The sequence below is a fragment of the Bufo gargarizans genome, chromosome 3 (assembly GCF_014858855.1).
Source record: "Bufo gargarizans isolate SCDJY-AF-19 chromosome 3, ASM1485885v1, whole genome shotgun sequence".
In the NCBI taxonomy this organism is placed as follows: domain Eukaryota; kingdom Metazoa; phylum Chordata; class Amphibia; order Anura; family Bufonidae; genus Bufo; species Bufo gargarizans.
In genome coordinates, this window is record NC_058082.1 from 253,470,658 (window position 1) to 253,493,300 (window position 22,643).

A 22,643-nucleotide genomic window follows, 5' to 3' on the forward strand; every position below is an offset into this window, starting at 1 on the left:
ACTTAACTGAGTGAGAGGCCTAAGTCAGAAAGTATACGTTTACTTTTGGCCATGCCCAACTGATCATAGAATACTTGCTGTTATGGTTAGCTGCCCCCCAATCCTCCCTACTGCCCCCAGTGTCCTTGCCTTGAAAGGTTTGGTGCGAGGTATGTCCTGAGGTGTGTCCTGTCACTCCTCTTCTTTGCTAGTTGATTTCTCTCCACTATGATGATCTCGTCACAGGGAATTATCTTGTACTGTGATCTTGCGAGACCACGTTGCAATTTAGCTTCAACAGCAGGGTTTCACTCCAGTGTCGGTGACAGGCGGTCCCAACTGAAGCTATAATGAAGCATGGTCTCTCAAGAACTCCCAAGATCATTCTGCAGAATTATTCTCTGTGATTGATATTGTCACAGTAGGGAGAAATCGACCCTAGCAAAGTGGCTCTGTGGCTAGTCACTCCGGATTAACATAGCTGGTGCTGCAAGTTTTGGGGCATGTATCTCAAGAATGGGGAGGGCATCTATTCATCAACACCAAGTGTGCCATGTTATTTGAAGCATGACCAACAGACCAATTTGATATTTTTTTTACCTGTCCTGTCATCAATTTCATGAACCTGAAATACCCCTTAAAGTATGAGGGGAACAGAAAAATCTGGAAATTCAAACTGATAAGAGCCGTTCAGTTATTGACACAAGGACTCAATCTAACACTTGTATTTCTGACCCATTATATGGACACATTTCTTACCTTCATCAGACTGACTGCACATCACTGGACTCTTCAGTCATCACTTTTATTGCCCTTGTGTAGCAAAAGCTTTCAGGTGCCCTAAATCTTTAAAAGGGTTTTCAATTTTGATGGCGTATCCTCAGGAAAGGGCTTCAATATCAGTGGGGGTCCGACTCCCATCACCCCTGCCAGTCAGCTGTTTGAAGAGGCTAAGGTGAGCGTTGCGGCCTCTTCCTAGACCAGTGACATTACATCATTGGCCACATGGTATGTATTTGCAGTTAAGTCCAATTCAAGGGAATGAGCATGAGCTGCAATACCAAGCACAACCACTATACTTGTTAAGCTGTGAGGAGGCTGCAGCCTCTTCAAACAGCGGATTGGCGGGGGTGTCGGGAGTCGGACTTCCACGATCAGATATTGATGAGCTAATCTGAAGATAGGCCATCAATATTGAACTTAGGGTTGTTGCGGGTATCGAGATTTCGATACCCAATCGATACTTTTGTCCCGGTATCGATACGATACCGGTATTTCCATTTTTTTCGATACTGGCATGCGCTTCTGCATCCACAGACCCCCCCCCCCCCATTGCCGCTCCAGTACAGACTAGTTATAAAATGTGTACAATTAATAGAAAATAGCGGGGAGGGACTGGGAGGAGGAGCTGGGGGCCGGTGCGTTCACTGTGCTCCGGCCCCCAGCTCCAGTAGTTATAAAATGTGTACAATTAATAAGGATTCTATTCATGAGGCTCCCTCTGCAGTAGAACATTCAATATAGCCACATCCTACTCACAGGGCTGTTATCTTAATGCTGGCCGGCCAGGAAGACAAGCGGCAGCGTCACGAATGACGTCACATGCCTGCGCCGCCTCCTTCATTCAGAAAGTAGGCCGGGCACATGACGTCAGTCGTGACGCTGCCGCTCCTCTGCCCGGCCGGCCAGCATTAAGATAACAGCCCTGTGAGTAGGATGTGGCTGTATTGAATGTTCTACTGCAGAGGGAGCCTCATGAATAGAATCCTTATTAATTGTACACATTTTATAACTACTGGAGCTGGGGGCCGAAGCACAGTGAACGCACCGGCCCCCAGCTCCTCCTCCCAGTCCCTCCCCGCTATTTTCTGCCGATATGTATCAATATCGGCCGAAATGGATTAGGTGCATTATCGGCCGCCGAAATTTCGGTGCACCCCTACTTTCTACTGCATCTTGCAGCAGTTGAAGGATGGAACTTGAGCATGTGCTTCCATCTCAATGTGCAGGGCAGAGAGAAAAAGAGCAAACAGCAGGTGGCACAATACAGATAAAAAAAATTGTATAGCCACTAAAATCTATCACAGTATCTGAGAAATATTTTCATGGGACAGAACTGAATATATGACACTGATACACTGTAAAGTAGTCAGTGTATAGCTTGTCTAACTTGTGTAAATTTGCTGCGCCCTCAAAATAACTTGGCACAGCCATTAATGTCTAAACCACTGGAAACAAAAGTGAGTAAACCCCTACGTGAGAATGGCCAAATTGTGCCCAAAGTGTGAATATTTTGTGTGGCCCCATTATTTTCGAGCACTGCCGTAACTCTCTTGGGCATGAAGTTCACTACAGCTTCACAGGTAACCACTGGAATCCTCTTCCACTCCTCCATGACGACATCACGGAGCTGGTGGATGTTAGAGACCTTGTACTCCTCCACCTTCTGTTTAAGGATGCCCCACAGATGCTTCAATAGGGTTTAGGTCTGGAGACATGCTTGGCCAGTCCAGCATCTTTACCCTTAGTTTCTTTAGCAAGGCAGTGGTTGTCTTGGAGGTGTGTGTGGGGTCGTTATCATGTTGGAATACTGCCCTGCAGCTCAGTTTCCGAAGGGAGTGGATCATGCTCTGCTTCAGTATGTCACAGTACATGAGGAACGGTAGCTCCCCACAGCCGTCGGCACTCATGCAGCCCCAAACCATGACATTCCCACCATCATGCTTGACTGTAGGCAAGACACACTTGTCTTTGTACTCCTCACCTGGTTGCCACCGCACACGCTTAGTACCATATGAAGTTTATCTTGGGCTCATCACACCACAGCACATGGTTCCAGTAATCCATGTCCTTAGACATGCAATCTGGCACAATAGAAAACGGATCCGTCTCCCATTGACTTTCAATGGAGTTCATGACGGATCCGTCTTGGCTATGTTACAGATAATGCAACTGGATCTGTTCATGCATGCGGTTGTATTATTGTAACTGATCCGTTTTTGCAGATCCATGATGGAGCTGCCCAAAACACGAGTGTGAAAGTAGCCTTAGACATTATTGACTGTGTGTTATTTTCAGGGCACACCAAATGTACTCTGTTCTACAAGCTGTACACTGACTACTTTACATTGTGTCAAAGTGTCATGTCTTCAGTGTTGTCCCATGAAAAGAAATAAAATATTTACAAAAACGTGAGGGGTGGACTTCCTTTTGTGAGATACTGTACATTCAGTTACAAAAGTATTCAGGTGCTGTATGAAAAATGTGGAATATTTTTGTGGCACAACCCCTTTAAATGTGTGCTACTTTGTCATTTATTTGTAAACTTACCTGATGACGCAGACTTTCTTCTCTGAAAAATATAGCTTTTCGGGTTGTCCAATAAAGGTATCGCCCTTCTAACACATTTGCAATTTTTGACACGAGTATTTGACGTTGCACAGATTTTTCGGGCTAACGCAGCACCATGCTGAGAGGTGTGTGATTATGTTTTTAGCAGTTTACATTATCTTTACCATTATTGTGCAATAACTAGCTGCAATGTATGTACATTGTATGGTTGGCACTATGAGGACATTTTCAATCAAGTTAATGAAGCATATTTTGAGAAATTACTTCTGTCACACATTTCGGTTCTGTTTCGGTGAACAGAAGACCTCTTTTCATATGAATTAAATAAAGGTCAAACATAATTCATACAGTATTGATATTGTATTGATTAATGCGGTCACAGGTGAAGGTTACTTGCCATTATAATAGTGTGATTTCATGTTTCTACATAGAAAGACTTGATGTATAAGTGGATACAGCAGGTGTGGAGTCCACATCATTTTGGGTAACACTAAACAGTGGTATGAATTGAACCCATAAAGGCCACAACCAATTTTGGTACTTAAAGCTCTGCAATTTTTTACCTTTTCATCTCTTCATTTCAAAGCCATAACTTTTTATTTTTCCATCGGCACATATACAGTTGCTGCTTCGGTATCCGAAGCATAGCCTCTGCACTTGCAGTTTCTGAAGCCAAAATCAGATGAGGATTATAAAAAAAAATGGTGTTATGGACAAATACTGATTCTCCTCTTTTTTTTAATCCACTCCTGGTTTTGACTTCAAAAACTGCATAAAAAAACCTGAAGGTGTGGGAGCTCCCTCATTGTGATTAATAGAAACAACATGTGTAAATAGTAAAAAAAACATTACAATTATAGGCTGCGTTTAAGTATAAATATTCTTTTTGGAACAACCACTTTGAAGGGAGCTTCTAAGATGACCCCATTCACTATTTTATTTACTTGTATGGGATTAAAAGACTTGGTTTAACTACATTTTTGGTTTCCTAGCCGGTAGTCTGAAAAATGTTCACCAACAGCAGTTAGGGAGCATCAATATTTTTTTCTTTTTTTGCAATTTTTTTTGTCATATCAATAAAGAGCCATGGATACAGACCTCTGATACATCTGTTTATGACTAGTCACAGTTAATTTACTAATGGTCTTCCTTATAAATATGTAAGTACCTGACATGTGTGGTACTTGTAATTGTTATTTTGTTCTGAGAAATAGGTGTTTATAACAACGGGGCAGCATATAATATTTTTCTTACTGCAATACTCAACCCATATTGTGTATAAACAATAGATGATCTCAGTCTACTAATTTATGGCTATGTTCACATTAGCATTGTGTATTGCATCATAAATGGAAGCCATAACATAGTTCTAGTTCAGCAGATACCAGCGGCAACCAACAGAGCACACTGACATACACTGGGCTCTGTCAAGTTTTGCTGCAGTGTTCCTTTTTGTTGTTTTTTACGGGTAGACTGTTTGCATGCTGCACTATTCCTCCTAGCAGACAGAGTGTAAACGGTAACAGGGCCCTGACGGAGCTCCCGACACAAGTGTAAACAAAGCTTAAAGGGGTTCTGCAGTTTTTTTAAACTGATCTATCCTCTGGATAGATAATCAGCATTTGATCGGCAGGGGTCCGACACCTGGGACAGCTGCCGATCAGCTGTTTGAGAAGGCAGCGGCGCTGGCAGTAGCGCCATGGCCTTCTCGCTGTTTACCGCAGGCCCAGTGACGTCACGACTGGTATCAATGGCCTGGGTGGGGCTAAACTCTGTTCACTTGAATGGAGCTTAGCCCCGCCCAGGCCATTGATACTAGTCGTGATGTCACTGGTCTTGCAGTAAACAGCGAGAAGGCCGTGGCGCAACTGCCAACGCATCTTCCTTCTCAAACAGCTGATCGGCAGGGGTCCCAGGTGTTGGACCCGCGCTGATCAGATGCTGATGATCTATCCAGAGGATACATCATCAGTGTAAAAAAACTGCAGAACCCCTTTAACAGTAAGGCTGGGTTCACACCTGAGCGTTTTACAGCGCGTTCCTACGCGCTGTAAAACGCACAACAGGCAAGAACCAATGATTTCCTATGGGAATGGTTCTCACCTGGGCGTTTTACAGCGCGTACGATCGCGCTGTAAAACGCCCGACGCTCAAAAAAGTGCTTGAGCTTTTTTTGGGGCGTTTGTCGCGCGTTCCCGCACATAGATATTCGGGAACGCGCTACAATGTGTGCACGCCTGTCTCTGTATGCGCGATTGTAAACGCCCGTACAATCGCGCATACAGAGCGCTCGTTTCAGAACGCTCAGGTCTGAACTCAGCGTAAAACTCCTTAACAGTAAGACACCTACTGTGAAGTTCTTTCTACTGGTCCTTCACAAAGAAAAATAGTAATGGCTTTTGCCGTACCTGCAAAATTGTTCTATTTTTTTCGTATTATAGGGTTTTCTTTAGATTACTCTTTCATTAGGAATGGTTCTGTGTTTAGAAAGTGCCCATTAACTTCAATCCATGTATAAAGGATGCATTAAAGCAATTACATTGCCCAGCTTAATGTGAAAATGTTGTGTAATTCAATCATTTAAATTGTATATTATGTGCAACATAATTGTATGCTTGATAAAATTGTTCGTTCTTTTCTTAGACCCTACAGAAAAGGTGACAATACATGTGCAGTCCCCCAAAAAAACTATAAAAGAGGGAGATAACATTACATTGAAGTGTATAGGAAATGGCAACCCACCCCCACAAGAATTCTTGTTTTACCTCCCGGTAAGTGTTTTCTACATCTCTTGATCTGTACTTTTTGGACTGGGCTATTGTAAAGTAGACTGTTTGCATCCATTACTTTGTCTACCTGAAAGGGATTTTCCTTTAAATACTGCTGACCTACCCTTTCTCTGGCTTTGTTTAATATGTTTACGGCACCAGCGGCTGCCAAAAACAGTGTGGGTACCACTTATCAGACGCAACCTATCTGATCTTGATGACGTTTGCTGAGGATAGATATATATAGAGAGAGAGAGAGAGAGAGAGAGACCGGACAACCCCTTTAAAAACCATGACCCATTGAAGGAAACACATTCTGTGTTAGACAGGTGTTTAAAAAAAACTCCAGTGAAAAGCAAAAACTTTACCTTTGTAGAGCCTTTCCCTTTAAAACTCAGCCATTTGTGCTGTAGACCACTACTAATTCACTGCTGTGTTACAGCCACTCCTCTGATCTTCCTTGTAAGATCACTTATACACTGTGCTTGGATCATTGAAACTCAAGACTTTTTTATAGTCTGCAAGTTCCCTTTATAGGCATACAAACTGCTCGTAATTCACTTTTTGGGAGTGATATTTAAAGAGAACCCGTCACCACATAATGCTGTGCAGTATGCTGGCAGCATGTTACAGAGCACGAGGAGCTGAGCATATTAATATATAGTTTGTTGGGGGGTATTCATTAAAACTTGTGATTTATACATTTAAACCTCTGCTTTTTCTGAACTTAAAGGAGTTGTGCCAAGGTCTTAAGTTATCCCCCTACCACAGGATAGGGGATAACTAGCTGATCAGTGATGGCTGTCCCAACTGCTGGGACCCCCACCATAACAAGAGCAATCAGCTGTGGATGGGTGATAACTTAGAGGTTGTGCCAAGTTTTTAAGACCACCTCCATGAACAGCTATCAATGACTGACAGCTATCCCCAGGGGTGTGGATTTTTTTTTTAAAAACTACTTTTCGAAGGACTAAAGCGGGGTCTCAATCTACTTGTCCCTCATGACAATCTACTTGTCCTGATACAAAAAGTAATTTTAAATCAAAACCATATTTAAGTGAATCCCTTTTAATGTACATGCCATACTGGGGCAGTGAATCCCTTTAATGTACATGCCATACTGGGGCAGTGAATCCCTTTAATGTACATGCCATACTGGGGCAGTGAATCCCTTTAATGTACATGCCATACTGGGGCAGTGAATCCCTTTAATGTACATGCCATACTGGGGCAGTGAATCCCTTTAATGTACATGCCATACTGGGGAAGTGAATCCCTTTACTGTACATGCCATACTGGGGCAGTGAATCCCTTTACTGTACATGCCATACTGGGGCAGTGAATCCCTTTAATGTACATGCCATACTGGGGAAGTGAATCCCTTTAATGTACATGCCATACTGGGGAAGTGAATCCCCTTGATGTACATGCCAGTATGGGGAAGTCGGCACGCCCCCCCCCCCCCCCCCTCCCTATTCATGGAGGGCGAGTGGCTGGAAGTTGGAACCTGGCAGCACTCCTATTGACACTTCAATGCCAGGGAGAAGAAGCAGAGCGGCAGCCTGACAGCAGAGCATAGCTGACCCAGAGCAGTCACCACACGCACTACCTGCTGGGCTATCTATCACGGCACGGGCTGCCACCATGTCAGGAGCTCCTACTACAGCCGCTGACTAACGTGTGCCTCCGCTGGGGGCTGACTTCCGGCCCGTGGCGCCCGACTTCCGGCCTGCACAGGAGCGCTGATAACACTGCGGTAAGCAGCCCGGACTTGCTGCACCGGGCTGTGTATTAGAGGAAAACTCGGCGCAACCCTAGCCCTGCTACTTGCCCGCAGGGCTAAGCTGCCTGCACAAACTACCTGCCCGGCGCCCGGAACTGCATGTCCCGGGAGTCGGGCGATAGGAATTCCACACACCTGTATCCCTGTATACACACTTACACAGAGACTGCTATCAGTCATTGATGACACCTCCCCCATGTACAACTATCCGAGACTGACAGCTATCTTTTTATACACACACAGAATGCTATCAATCACTGATAACCCCTCCCCTGTACAACTGCAGTCAGAAATAGCAGAGATTTAATGTATTACAAGTTTTCCATAATCTTTCCTCCACAAAACTATACTTTAGTCTGCTCAGCTCCTCCTGCCCTATAATATGCTGCCTGCAGATTGCAGTAGATTTTGTGGTGACAGGTCCACGTTAAGTCATTTCAGCTCTGTCTATCTATCTAGATATCTCACTATTGCTCTCTTTTCCTGCTCTTGTAGCTTATATCAACAGGTAGGGAGTAAAGGGTTGCAATAATTCATGTCTCCTCCTACACTGTCCCATATTGAAATGGAGCATGCATGTTCATGAAGATCCAAACAGTGTAGAGAACACTCTTTTTTTAGTGTTGATTGAAATCTTGAATATGTACACTGAAGAGCATATCCTAACAGGTTTTAAGTGGCTCACTGGCTTTAATAATTAATAGGGTTCATGAATCCTTTAGTGATACAAGTCATCTTCATCTTCAGCACCAACTGTGTTTGGAATAGAGAGAAAAGATCTGAAGCATTATTCCTTTCCCTCTTCCCAAAACAATTCTTACAACTGAGTGAGGACCCACTGTGCCAACTACCCGGTTTGGCTTTGGGCTGAACCCTAAGAGCATTATTCCAGAGTGCTCTTGGTATACACCCTTTAACCCCTGTACAGGATCTGACTAGGGCTGAAATGATTACTCGATTGAATCGAGTAATTCGACACCAAAAAATCCTCTATGTAAATTTTTTGCATCAAGGATTTGTTTGTGTCATGGGACCACGGCGCAGGAGTGAATCGCTTGCTATTACTTAATGCTCCGTGGTCACCCGCCGGCCCGTACCGCTCTGCACTGTATCCTGACACATCGTCAGATCATAGTGCATGTAAGCGCGTATTATGACCTGATGCTGTGGGACATCAGGATCCAGTGCAGCGCGTGGAGAAGAAAAGGGAGCTGTGGAGTGGCGGCCCTACAGGAAAGGTAAGTATTTTATTTCAAAGGCGCTGGGGACATGGCACTGAAGGGGGAAAGCCGGCAATAGATGGCATGGAGGGGCAAATGGCAGTGGGGGACACGGAGGGGCTGATCTGATGGCACTGGGGGACACGGAGGGGCTGATCTGATGGCACTGGGGGACACGGAGGGGCTGATCTGATGGCAGTGGGGGACACGGAGGGGCTGATCTGATGGCACTGGGGGACACGGAGGGGCTGATCTGATGGCACTGGGGGACACGGAGGGGCTGATCTGATGGCACTGGGGGACACGGAGGGGCTGATCTGATGGCACTGGGGGACACGGAGGGGCTGATCTGATGGCACTGGGGGACACGGAGGGGCTGATCTGATGGCACTGGGGGACACGGAGGGGCTGATCTGATGGCACTGGGGGACACGGAGGGGCTGATCTGATGGCACTGGGGGACACGGAGGGGCTGATCTGATGGCACTGGGGGACACGGAGGGGCTGATCTGATGGCACTGGGGGACACAGAGGGGCTGATCTGATGGCACTGGGGGACACAGGGGGGCTGATCTGATGGCACTGGGGGACACGGAGGGGCTGATCTGATGGCACTGGGGGACACGGAGGGGCTGATTTGATGGCACTGGGGGACACGGAGGGGCTGATCTGATGGCACTGGGGGACACGGAGGGGCTGATGCACTTGGGCTGATCACACAGGGTGGAATGAAGGATGTTGGGGACTGATGGCAGGGGGTCTGATGGGTTTCTATAAAGGAAAACAGTCTATTATTTTTTTTCCTTATTAGATTACTCAATTATTCGTAAAAAAATAATCGATAGAATACTCAATTACTGAAATGATCGTTTACTGCAGCCCTAGATCTGACCTTCACTGCTGGGAAGTAACCAGATTGCTACCTCCTGCTATAGTCTCAATGTAGTGGGGCTAGGGACTCCAGTGCAAGCACCAGAGGCTCAGGATGCAGGAGCAGTCTGGTAGTGTAGATTAGTGGAGACACAGGATACCCCGGTAGGCTGGGTAGCAGGTGAAGACACAGGCAGGCTGAGTACTTGACAGGACAAGGTTAACTTAAACATGAACCAAACTGAAGCCCAATGGCTGGGGAAGGATTTGGAAGCACTCACACTGGCCCATCTTTTCTTCACTCCAGTTTTCCACACTTGTTTGAATAGTCAAACTGTGTTAAAAGATTGTGTCTGTGATGTACTTGTTTTATCAGTGTTGTAAATCAGCACGTTCTCTTTTGTTTTGGATGACAAAATGCTGCATCTGTTTTCCTTCCAGGGTCAAGAAGAAGGAATACGAAGTTCAAGTGCCTACCTTATAAATGACATAAAAAGAAATGCAACAGGGGATTACAAATGCTCATTGTTAAACAAAGTTATGATTGCCTCAACAATGGTGACTGTGCATTGTAAGTAAATGTCATTCAATGCTGTGAACATTAGGAAGCACAAGAGTCTGTCCTACAATATATACAGTATTTCCGATTTTTCTCTCACGTGCTTGAATTTGTAATAATATGGAATTTTTCTTAGGATAATAAGAATTTTCATTTACATGGGATGAATTTTGATATGTTTATGACAGAACAAGGCTTATAGAGCTTGTATTTATATAGCCTATTTTTTCCTATACATAAATATTCAATGCCTTCTCTTTTATAGCTGTTTTTTGTCTTGTTAAATTTTATGTTTTGATGTAGAGATTTGATTTTTGTTTGTTTTCATCATGAATTCCTGAAGCTAAAAAAGTGAATGTGTGCAAAGGATTCCATGGTTTTCTTCAACAAGAAACAAAAGAATCTGTGTCTGCATCATGTCACTTTAGATGTGATGCTAAGCTTCATGGGGAGATAGGGGGACATTTACTAAGCCTGTAGATAGCGTAAACATATCCATTCTGTCTAGACCTGCACCAGATTTATCACCGTGGCTCCAGCTGGATGATAAATATAGTGCAGGGATGGACACTTTTGTCTAAAGGGCCATTCACATGGGCTGAGAATCCTAAAGATAATCACTAATGAGCATCATAGGAAGGCTCGTTAGCGATTATCTGGCGGTGTAAATGTACCGCCGATTACTCGACGAACGAGCCAAATGCTTGTTCACCGGGTAATCTAGTCATTTGTGCATACACAAAAATAGTCGTTTTCCGACAGCAGATCATGCTATGTAAAAATGATCTCCTGCTGGCAAACAACGAGTCAACATGGGGAAGAGCAATGGCATTAGTGATTCCCATACTCTGGAGGAGATCGCAGATTGCTTTCCTCCTGACAGTCTGCCTCTCTGTTGTCTGATGTACAGGGACCTTAAAGGGGTATTCCCATCACAGACACTAAGAGCGAAGTAGGGAAAGGTGGTGGCTCGCGCACTGCGCATTCGCCACCGCCCTCCATTCATTTCTATGGGGCCGCCACATAGAAATGAATGAGAGCGGTGGTCGGGCAAGCGCGGTGCACTCCCATTCACTTGTATTGGGAGAGCGCTTGGCGGTGGCCACCAGCCGCTACTTTCCCCGCTCTGTTCTTCGCGTAGGTGTGGGTCCCAGAAGTGGGACCTGCACCTATCAGACAATGGGGGCATATCCTAGCAATTTCCCCCCCATTGTCTGTAATTGGAATACCCGTTTAAAGGCCATGTACACCTTTTGGGGACAATCTTTATTTATTTATTTATTTATTTATTATTATTGCATTGTACTCCTTTTGAGCTAAAAAACATTTTTTAAATTGGTCTTTATTACAAATATGGAACCCTTTTTTCTGTACAGGGATGAGATGCTCTAATAGAGGGATCAGAATTTTCTCTCTGCCCCTCAGAGACTCCTTATCTCTGATCTCTCGGCCATTATAAACACTCTTTATAGCTCAGGTCTATCTTACTGATAACAATGTAGACCGGCTGACAAACACTCTTTACTAATAGACCCTTGTAAAGGACACTTTACACTGCTCACTCAATCCTTTCCGACATCACTTGTCCGTGCAGGAGATGCGATCCCTAATGCCCTCTCTCATCCCCTACAGGATCATTGTTTGTAGGCAGCAGAGTGCTGTTCAGATGGCATGATCTGCTGCTGGCAAATAATGATTTAGGTGACCGCACCAATGCATTTTGCATGTTTAGCGGGTAATTGAACGCACCTTTACACCAGCCGACTATCGCTAAGAAGCGTTCGTACAAATGCCCATTAGCGATAATTAGGGATTAGCGAACTTCATATTTTGAAGTCCTGGTTGGGGTATATGCTGACTTGCGTTATGGATTCTGTTACCACGGACCATATTGCAATTCCATGACGGACGGCATAAAGGAATGCCTTTAGAGGCATTCCATTATTCATTCTGTCATAATAGAAGTCTATGGCCAGCATAACGTATCCGTCCGGTTTTCATTATGCAGGAGTCATAGACTATGCATTCCGTTATGCAGGCCATAGACAATGCATTCCGTCATGTAATTGCGTTTTTAGTCCGTGGTAACGGAATCCATAACGCAACTCAGCATATACCCCAACCGGAACACAAACTCAAACTTCAAAATATGAAGTTCACTCATCCCTAGCGCTAATCTGCCCGGACATCGAGTGGTGTAAATGGACCTTTAATGTCTACATACAAATCCCTTTGAATTTAGCCTCATAGTCTATAGTGTGCTACAGTCTTCAACATCGTTTTTGAATTTGACTATAAATATCCAGAGAACACTGTAGTAATGCCAAGCAGTCCGCTTTTATACCTCTGGAAATGCTCTTATTCCAGGTTCAGTCATAGTCATAAGAATCTATTAAATGTGTTTCTAAATCTGTGTAAAGAGGACTACAAGTAGACCATGTCGGGGTGACTGTGGCTGGAATGTAGCAGAAGCTACTGATGCACCTCCAATTAAGCCTGAACAGAAGTTATTCAATTTGACAGGTCTGTCATTTGCTATGAAATGAAAGGGATTGTCCAGAAAGAAAAACTGGTATCCATAGTGTGTCAGATATAAAATGATTGACTAATATATTACTATTATACTTTATTTCACCTGTCAGCCCCTGTCCGGGCTCCTCCACTTCCAGCTTGGTCTCGTCTCTTGTGTCGGCGCGGGATCAGTGCTGTGTTTGAAGGGAGCTGGCTGATTTCTGTAGCCTGTTTTCTGTCACTCCCGGCACAACAAGCAAATCATTTTTTTTCTGTTGGACAACCCCTTTAATTACAATCCATATCCGTATTAGGGGGTTTTACATGTACCAGCTTTCTGTTATACTCTGGTTCTAAGTGATAGCCATGGAAAGAGTCCAAGAAGAAAAGCACCATTCTGGTCGTCCCTGTACTGTCTGTGTTTTAAAACAAGCAAAAGTTCTTAAAGATTTATCAGTGACATTAGTTATATCTTCCTTCCTTTGTGCTTATCACGTATAGTGAATGCTGCTAAATAAACCCACCACTGATACTGAATAATCTCTGATTCTATTCTTGTCTTCTAGACTTAGACTTGTCCTTGACACCTAGTGGAGATATTACCAAACAGATTGGAGACAGTCTTTCCGTGTCTTGCATTCCTTCTGCCAGTAAAAATGTTTCGGTTATATGGATGAAAGTGAGTGTTATTCCCTTTTATGGCCGCCACAAACATCTGTTATGCACACAGATCTAGAATAGAAAATCAGTGCATTTTTTAACTGGAGTGTGGTAAAAATGAATGTCCTTTGCATTGATTTATACAGAGTATGCATTTATGTTAATGTCACCTAGTGTTTAAATCAAACCATCATATTTTTAAGCATTTTATTTATTTATTTTTTATTTTATTTCATATCGCTACATTAAACCGAAATCTGAAATACTGCAGCTTCCTCATCTGTAGAGACCACTTTTCAGTAGGCATTTCATTGTCATCACAGGCAGGATTACAATGGCAGCTAACACCTGTATAACTAACTCAAGATTGTGCAATTCACAATAGGGGATGTCAGTGCTCACCCGCTTCATGTTTAATTACCTCTGCACATAACCTCTGTCAGTATAAGTGATACATTCCCTCTAATATTTATGAATTATTGGTGTTTAAATTCATAGATTCCACGTAACTGCTGTTTATACAGATTTCCTCTCTAGATGGTAATATGTCTGCTCCCTGGTTCACATATCTGTGTGTGAGGCTACAGTATGTTTCTCTCAGAACTACACTTCCACTAAAGCGCCTGACAAACAGCATTGACTATAATGGGGTCCGACAGGTTTCTGTTTTATGGTGTCTGCTGTTTAACCATACACAACAGCTCAGCATGCCTGTTATAGCGGGATCTGCAACAAAGGCTCTCAACGGAGCCCTCCATGCACATGTGAGCAGAGTGGAGTAACATTATTCCTTTATTTACGTAGGAAAGAGCCTGACAGTGATATAGAGAGATGGAGAACACCTGTATATTTAAATACTTTATTTTATCGTGATTATTTTAAATGTTTTATATACATTTTTAAAGAGGTTGAGTTACAGCCAATTTCTAGACCTGTTGGCAGTGTTCTTCAAGAAGTTCATTGCAACCTTCGTGACGTGTAAAATTACTTTTTGTGTTCTTTTCTTTTCCAGAACCAAAAAATTCTCACACCACCTACTTTTACAAATCTTCAGTATCGAGATTCGGGCGTTTATGAGTGTGAGACTAGCTTATTAGAAGTTGATGGTCTAAGGCGGAAAAAAACACTAAGGCTTACTGTAGAAGGTCAGTAAAACCTGGCAATAATACACATTAAAAGGCTTATCCCATGATTAATGTAAAAAATTTAAATGAAACATAATCTAGTACAGGCATGCCCAACCTGTGGCCCTCCAGCTGTTATAATACTACAACTCCCACCATGCCGTGCTGTAGGCTGATAGCTGTAGGCTGTTCGGGCATGCTGGGAGTTGTAGTTTTGCAACAGCTGGAGGTCCGAAGGTTGAGCATGCCTGATCTAGTACGTGACAATCTCTTTCTAACAAAGCTGGAACCAGCCAGGCACCTCACATGAATCCAAATATCTCCTCATTCATTACTAGATTTTTTTGGGCAGCTTAGGGGGCATGCACTTTCTTTGAGGGCATGTCCTTTCTTCCAATTGATGGATGGAACTGAGCATGTGCTTCCATCACAGTGAGCAGGACAGAGAAATTAGAAAAAGAACAAACAGCAGGTGGCGCTATACAGATATACTACATAGCTATAATCCTTTTTTTATTACATGCAGTTACAAAAGTATTCAGATCCAGGTGCTGGTTTGGAAACTGTAGAAAATGATTTGTGGAAGAATGCCTTTAAAAGAATATTTAGATGTTTTAGGTCTGTAGAACTGTTTCTGACTCTGGATGCAGGGCGATCTTTATCTTACGTTCCAGTCCTGAAAAAAAAAAAAGAGAAAAACTACAGCAATCAGGGGGTGTTTGAGAAAGAAAGTGGGGACCCTGCTCTTTAATGTGAGCCTATTACGTCCTCTGGTTGCTATGGCGTTTCATATTTGTAACCTGAAGTCTCGCCTTTTTCTACATCTCTTGTGCATTCTGATCAGTATTTCATACCATGCTGCTTTTGCAAGACTTTTTTAGACATCTTTTAAGCTATTGTTTTTTCTAAGAGAAGTAGCTGAAAGGGTAGATCTAGAATTATTGTTCTGTGTGCCATATATTTATTTTCTCTCTGTAGGAAAGCCACGGATCAAGCTATCTAAAAAACCCAACCCTGATGGAAAGTCAAAAACAATTTTCTATGAAGTAGATGGCTTTCCAAAGCCCGAAGTGCAGTGTGTCAGTTTAAGTAATGGATTGTACCTAAACAAGGTGAGTTTCTACTGCACTCATTCTAATAGATGTAAGATAAATGTTCTAGGGTTAACTTATTTCGTTTGGCTGGCTTACTGTGAAAATTTGATGGCTAGTGGATTTTTTTTGTATACCATGAGTGTTATTTAGTGTGTGCATGTGAGGCCGATCCTGATGGCACTTAATGGACCTCCGTGGCTTATAATGGAGGTCCTTTGGGTTCCATCTTGGTGCCCGTAGTGGTTTTCTCTGGCAAATGTGACGGAATGTGTGACGCAGAGCGAGGTACGGGTGTAGAAGAGTTAACACACCTGCTTTCTGAGACGTGTTACCAAACTAAATGCGTTAAGCAAACACCTTCAATGGCTTTTTTTTTCAAGATAACGCGATGAGTTAAGAAATTAGAGTTAAGAGGTGGTGTGTTAACCCTGCTACATCTGTAGATGTGAACATAGCTGAATGTATATTACAATTTGTTGTTTGTTATCAATGGTATATGAAGAAATACAGATACATAGTATATAGCAGTGATGGTGAACCTTTTAGAGACCGAGTGCCCAAACTGCAACTAAATACCCACTTATTTATCACAAAGTGCCAACACAGCAATTTAACCTGAATACCAATATAGTATATCTTCCATGTACTTTATCATTTAGCTATAATAGCTTAATAGCCTACATTCAGTGCGCTGCCTGTGCTGTTCATAGTGCGTCCTGTGCTGATGAATGGCAGGAAAAGTCTAAAGCATATTAGTATGCCATAGACTTTTTCCAAGGCTCGGGTGCCCACAGAGAGGCCTCTGAGTGCCGCCTCTGGCACCCGTGCCGTAGGTTCGCCATCCCTGGTATATAGTATACTATGGTATCTGAGCACACATGTGAAGACAACATTAATGAAAGCGACTCTTCTTGAGTATATAGTGTCAGAATTTGACCTCACCGTATTTCTTATTCTACAGACTGAAGAAATCACATTAAGTAATGGAAAATATTCAGCCAAAATTATCATCTCTCCAGAAGAAAATGTCACCATAACCTGCAGCGCTGAAAACAGACTGGGGAAAGAATCCCATTCTTTAAATATTTCTGCCAGTAAGTACCTCTCACTCACTCATGCTGACGTCCTTCTGTCTTTTACTCTAATTAAGTGCGGCGCCAGAAATCCATATCGCTGGCTTGTGTACCACTCATTCCCTTGTCAAGAAGTAAAATCCCACCTTACATCACTACAAGTCGAGTGTTGCCATTAATTCACCCCATAGTCTGACAGTTTATGGAGCAATGAATGCATGGATGGAAGGATGGCACTATTTTCATGCAAAAAAAAATTGGAAATGGCAGCTTACATCTGAGTTAAATTGCTGCAGAAAGGCCTCTAAAAAGCATAATTAAAAGGATAAGAAGCCACCCGGTTGACCTGATTTACAGTCTTCCCTGTGCATTGGGAATTATCCCTCGGCACGTCTCCTTTGTCTGTATTAACCTTGTCATCCTGTACAGAAGAGGATTCTGAAAAGAAGATTTGGTTAGTCAAGTCCCCATTACATCGGTGAAAAAGTGAAACATTCTCAGTCGTTTTACTTGCACTAAGGGAAGAGTCATTTTACTGCTGGAGATTAAGGCACATTATGGTGGTGAAGGTGACTTTCATACCTCTTCAGTAGAAGTTTTTTTTTTAATTTCACTTCTCAATTTTTCATTTCAGTCAGCATTCCAGAGCCACTTGAACCTAATGATACAAGTGGTAAGTAAAGCAGTAGCGTAAGGTTTCTCTTCTTCCTTTCCACTAACTTTCTCTGTAGTGCATCTTATTTTATTTGCTGCACAGCTAGAGATTAATGAAGGACACTATCTTTCTTTCTGCTGCACTTTAACTCTTAGAACTGTCTAAAAGATGTCTTTGTAAGTCAGCAATCTTGTGTTTGGGAAGGTGAGAAGAATAAGTAATGCGGTGGTGGGGTGATTGGAGCTCTAGTGTATATTGTTTTGCATACTAAATACTTGCCGATGAAGGGGAGGAAATACAATTAGTATGTCTGTGCGGAGAGAGTGACATGAAGCCTGAGAGCAAGTCTCAAAGTCATCCTTGTATCTCACGTTTTGAATGGAAAGATGAATTCACAGAGCTGCTCACTTTTATGTGCCACATTTCTCTGCGTTCACTTGTTTCTCTGTTAAATACGTGTTCCTTAATATCTGCCGTTGGGTTTCGTTTTACCATTATTTCTGTCTGTTTAATGATCACGTTATAGGTGAAAGTAATGACCACGCAAAACTCATTGTGGGAATTGTTGTTGGCCTTCTGCTTGCTGCCCTGGTTGCCGGATTAGCCTACTGGATATACGTTAAGAGATCAAGGTAGTTGAGCATTTCATTTAATAACCTCATTCTGTGCAATGCAAAAAACTGTTGAATGATGAATAAATCGCCCTGGCACAGTCAGTAGAGCGCATACCTAAAGCCTTAATTATACGTGAGATGTAAAGATTAATATATGGATATTATGGTTTTGTGTAAGTAACGTTTAGTCAAGCAATACAGAGTTGCTATATGATTATATACCAGTATGTATTTTACGTCAGAAGACTAAAACCATTGTTTGCACTGGGTTACATCGCTGTCACACAGCTGCCGGGCTTGTTACTGTGTATCTGCCCGTGATGGGCAATCTAGATGAGTGAAAAACAGCCTTACTGCTATGCTTAGCTCCCAGGCTGTTGCCTACCAAATTCTGTTCTGCAAACAGTTGTTAAAGCCTATAATTATAGAATTTACTGCTGGACTATAAAGTAGAGACTGCCGCATGGGCTTTCTGTAGTCGTCCTGCAGTAACACCCTGCCCCAGATTGGAAGAATACCTTCTTACAAACCAGGGGCACGCCTGTCAACCTCTGATTCCTGATTCAATAGACGTGTATCAGCCCTGCCCCAGATCCACATACTCACCATGAAATGTCCAATTTTGAGGTATATCTGTGTAAGCTCCACAACTTGTGATTTCTGTTTCCCTGGGAGGTTTAATTTCAACTCCCTAAAAACCAGAATGGTTGGGGGGCATGCAGGGGAACCCGTGGATGTTGTGCTGTGTTTGCTTTGTTTTTTCGGAGGTTATGTTTTTTTTTTTTTTTTTTTTATCATGTGTATGGTCACTTTTTGGTTTCTATTAGTAAGTATCATGAAAGCTGTTGTTTTTTTTTTTTTTTAACATCCTATATAACTTTTTCTTGTGGTCATCTAATGTTCTCTCCCACTGTGTTATTGCCTTCCAAACATACCATGGTTGTAATCCCAAGACTATCAAGACTCAGGGACGGCAATCATGCCCCACATTGTTCTAGATGTGGTGATACAGCAGATTGTCTTCAGTTTGGAGCACACATCACTCAGACTGTGGTGCCCACTATACTGTTGTGCCCATACTATACTGTAAGCCAAATAATAATGCCAGCACTATAATAACATCTACATGGAAATGACCATAGTCATCACTTTGCAGTACTTACAGAGTAGTTAATGCTGTAGTATTTGCCCTGCAAACGTTCTTACCTTTCAGTAGACATTTAAATGTATCTATCCTTTTGTGGACCAAGCTTTGTAGTTAGAGATCAGCATAAGAGATGTGTGTAGGTCAGAAACAATTGGTCTCCTGTACCATAACCGAGGTGTGTCGTTCCAGCTCAGGACACAGGAGTCACACAAAGAATGATGAGGGGTATCTTCCTTTTCTTCATCAAGTGCAGAGAGATAACCTGCAATTTTCCTTCATTCTAAAATAGTGGAGTCCAGGAAATTTGTTACGATGCGCTCATTATCCAATAAAAAAAATAATTGTGGCCCGTTGACTTACACTTGAGACATTCAATGTAGTCTAGCACCAGAAAATTTACTATTAAGACTACTTTCACACTTGCGTTTGGTGCAGATCCGTCTTGTATTTGCATTATTCCTAAAAAAAAAAAAGTCCAAGTCAAAACAGATCCATCTTGACTTACATTGAAAGTCAACGGGGGACGGATCCGTTTTCAATTGCACCATATTGTGTCAGTGAAAAACGGATCTGTCCCCATTGACTTGCATTGTAAGTCAGGATGGATACGTTTAGCTCCGCATAGTCAGACGGTCAACAAAACGCTGCAAGCTGCGTTTTAGTGACCGTCTAAAAAACGCAACGGAGACCAAACGCAGCCAAATTGATGCATTCTGAATTAATCCTTATCCATACAGAATGCATTGGGGCTGAACTGATCCATTTTGGCCAGCTTGTGAGAGCCCTGAAACGGATCTCACAAGCGGACCCAGAAACGCCAGTGTGAAAGTAGCCTAAACCAGGCGCAATGACCTGGGGGCTAGCTCAAATGAACGTAATGATGCCTTCCACTGAGCAATCTGTTTCTTCATTCTAGAGAAAAGGTTTTCTTTTAATTCATTTGCATATGAAGCTGTTAAGTGCACCAAGGGTGGGCCAAGCCTCTCCATACTAAATTGCTCATCTCCATACAGTGGAGGTAATTGCTGCATGTAAATGCAGCTCTCACCTCTGCTGACGATCAGGCTGTTCCTGGTAATTGTCTGCTATGTCGGCCTTTACAGGGGGAAAGCTATCAGTCATAAGAGCACCCACTTGTGAAACTGAGCGCAGAACGAGTAGAGGTTTAAATGTATAAATTACAAGTTATACTGAATCTTCTCTCAGACCTACAGATCGATCTGTAGCTCCTTCTCCTCAATAACCTGCAGATTGCACTGCATTTTGTGGCGACAGGTTCTCTTCAACAAGATTTTGAAATGCATTTTTCTAAGGAAAATTGAAAAAGATTTAATAGGGGAGGACACCAAAAGTCCATAGTAACGAAAATCGCTAAAAGTCAAAATTAAACCAGAAGGGTATATTTACCCTAAATTGATGAGATTTTAGCAAATCTCATACACGCAAAGCGGGAAACACTGCACAGATATTGAATTGCCATGCGGTTTATGCAGCATGTCAATTCTTTCTCCTCTTGCTTCCTCTGTTATCCCCCTCTCCTTTTTGATTGAGAGGGCCAGGTTCCTGCATAGTCCTCTAACTTGGTCCTGACTTGGTCCTTTCTCCAGAATAAAGCAACGGATAGCCCAGTGAAAGGTATCATTACATTTGGCTGAGCTGGTCCTACAAGACATTATGCCTGGTTTAAAAGTGAAGTTCCTGGTGAGACATCTCCTTTTACCCCTTGTACGTAATGGGATCGGGTGGGTGCGGGAGCTCCACCCGCCCGATCCGCAGCACGTGCCTGGCTGTTACTGATAGCCGTGCCCCTGCTGCATCCGCCGGCATCAGTGTTTGCGGTGATGCCGGCGAATTAACCCTTTCACGTGCGGCAGTCAGCGCTGACAGCGACACGTGCGGGGTATACAGAGGGATGGGGCTACCTCTAACTCCATCCCTCCCCCCGCGCAGAATGTATTGAAGTCCCACTGTGGGACAAATATAAAAAGTAAAATAAAGTGAAAAAAGTGTTTTTTTAATAATAAACTTAAGTTTCAAGAAAAAAAAAATTTGTTAAAATATTGGGATAAAAAGAAAAGTAGATATATTATGTATCACAGTGTCAATATAGACCGGCCCTATAAAAGTATCACATGACCTAATCCCTCAGGTGAACACTGTCAAAAAATAAAAACTGCGCTAAAAAAATAATTTTTGGGGTAACCTTAATCACTAAAGGTGCAACACCAAGCGATCATAAAGGTGTATGCCTCCCAAAATAGTACCAATCTAACCGTCACCTCATTCCGCAAAATATGAGCCCCTACCTAAAACTATCGCCCAAAAAATAAAAATAAACTATGGCTCTCAGACTATGGAGACACTAAAACATGATATTCTTTGTTTCAAAAATGCTGTTACTGTGTAAAACTTAAATAAAAATAAGTATACAGATTAGGTATCGCCACGTCCGTAATCGCATACTGTATAAAAATATGACATGACCTAACCTCTCAGATGAACACCTTAAAAAATTAAATAAAAACGATGTAAAAAAGCCATTTTTTATCACCTTACATCACAAAAAGTGTAATGCAAAAGCGATCAAAAAGTCAGTCCAAAATTGTACCAATGAAACCGTCATCTCATCCCGCAAAAAATGAGACCCTACATAAGAAAAAAAAACTATGGCTTTCAGAATCTGGAGACACTAAAAAAATCCTTTTTTTCAAAAATGCTTAATTATGTAAACCTGAAACAAAGAACCCAAAAAAATTATATTTGGTATTGTATAAAAATAGCACATGATCTAACCTGTCAGATGAACATTGTAAATAACAAAAAATATAAATGGTGCCAAAACAGCTATTTTTTGTTACCTTGCCTCACAAAAAGTGTAATATAGAGCAGCCAAAAATCATATGTACCGTAAAATAGCACCAACAAAACTGCCACCTTAGGCCGAATGCACACGGCTGTGTTCCGCGGCCGAGAGCGGTCCGTGGTATGCCGGGCTGGATTCCTGTATAGAGCAGGAGCGCACGGCGTCATTGGTTGCTATGACGCCGTGCGCTTAATGCCGCTGCTGCTGTACAATGATACACTATACAAATTTATATATATAAAATATATATATAAAAAATGCATTACTGTACAGCAGCGGCAGCATGAAGCGCACGGCGTCATAGCAACCAATGACGCCGAGCGCTCCTGCTCTGAACAGGAATCCAGCCCGGCATACCACGGTCGTGTGCAT

General features: G+C 42.7%; 1 protein-coding gene across 1 annotated transcript in view; it reads left to right on the top strand.

The window, feature by feature from the left end:
• Positions 1–22,643, top strand: part of ALCAM (activated leukocyte cell adhesion molecule) — a 90,499-nt gene that overhangs the window by 48,692 nt on the left and 19,164 nt on the right. The window contains exons 7-14 of the mRNA XM_044284965.1: positions 5,974–6,101; positions 10,413–10,542; positions 13,608–13,720; positions 14,714–14,846; positions 15,804–15,937; positions 16,881–17,013; positions 17,627–17,665; positions 18,174–18,279. Of these exons, the coding sequence (XP_044140900.1) occupies positions 5,974–6,101; positions 10,413–10,542; positions 13,608–13,720; positions 14,714–14,846; positions 15,804–15,937; positions 16,881–17,013; positions 17,627–17,665; positions 18,174–18,279 (916 nt within the window). The remainder of the gene's footprint in view (positions 1–5,973; positions 6,102–10,412; positions 10,543–13,607; positions 13,721–14,713; positions 14,847–15,803; positions 15,938–16,880; positions 17,014–17,626; positions 17,666–18,173; positions 18,280–22,643) is intronic.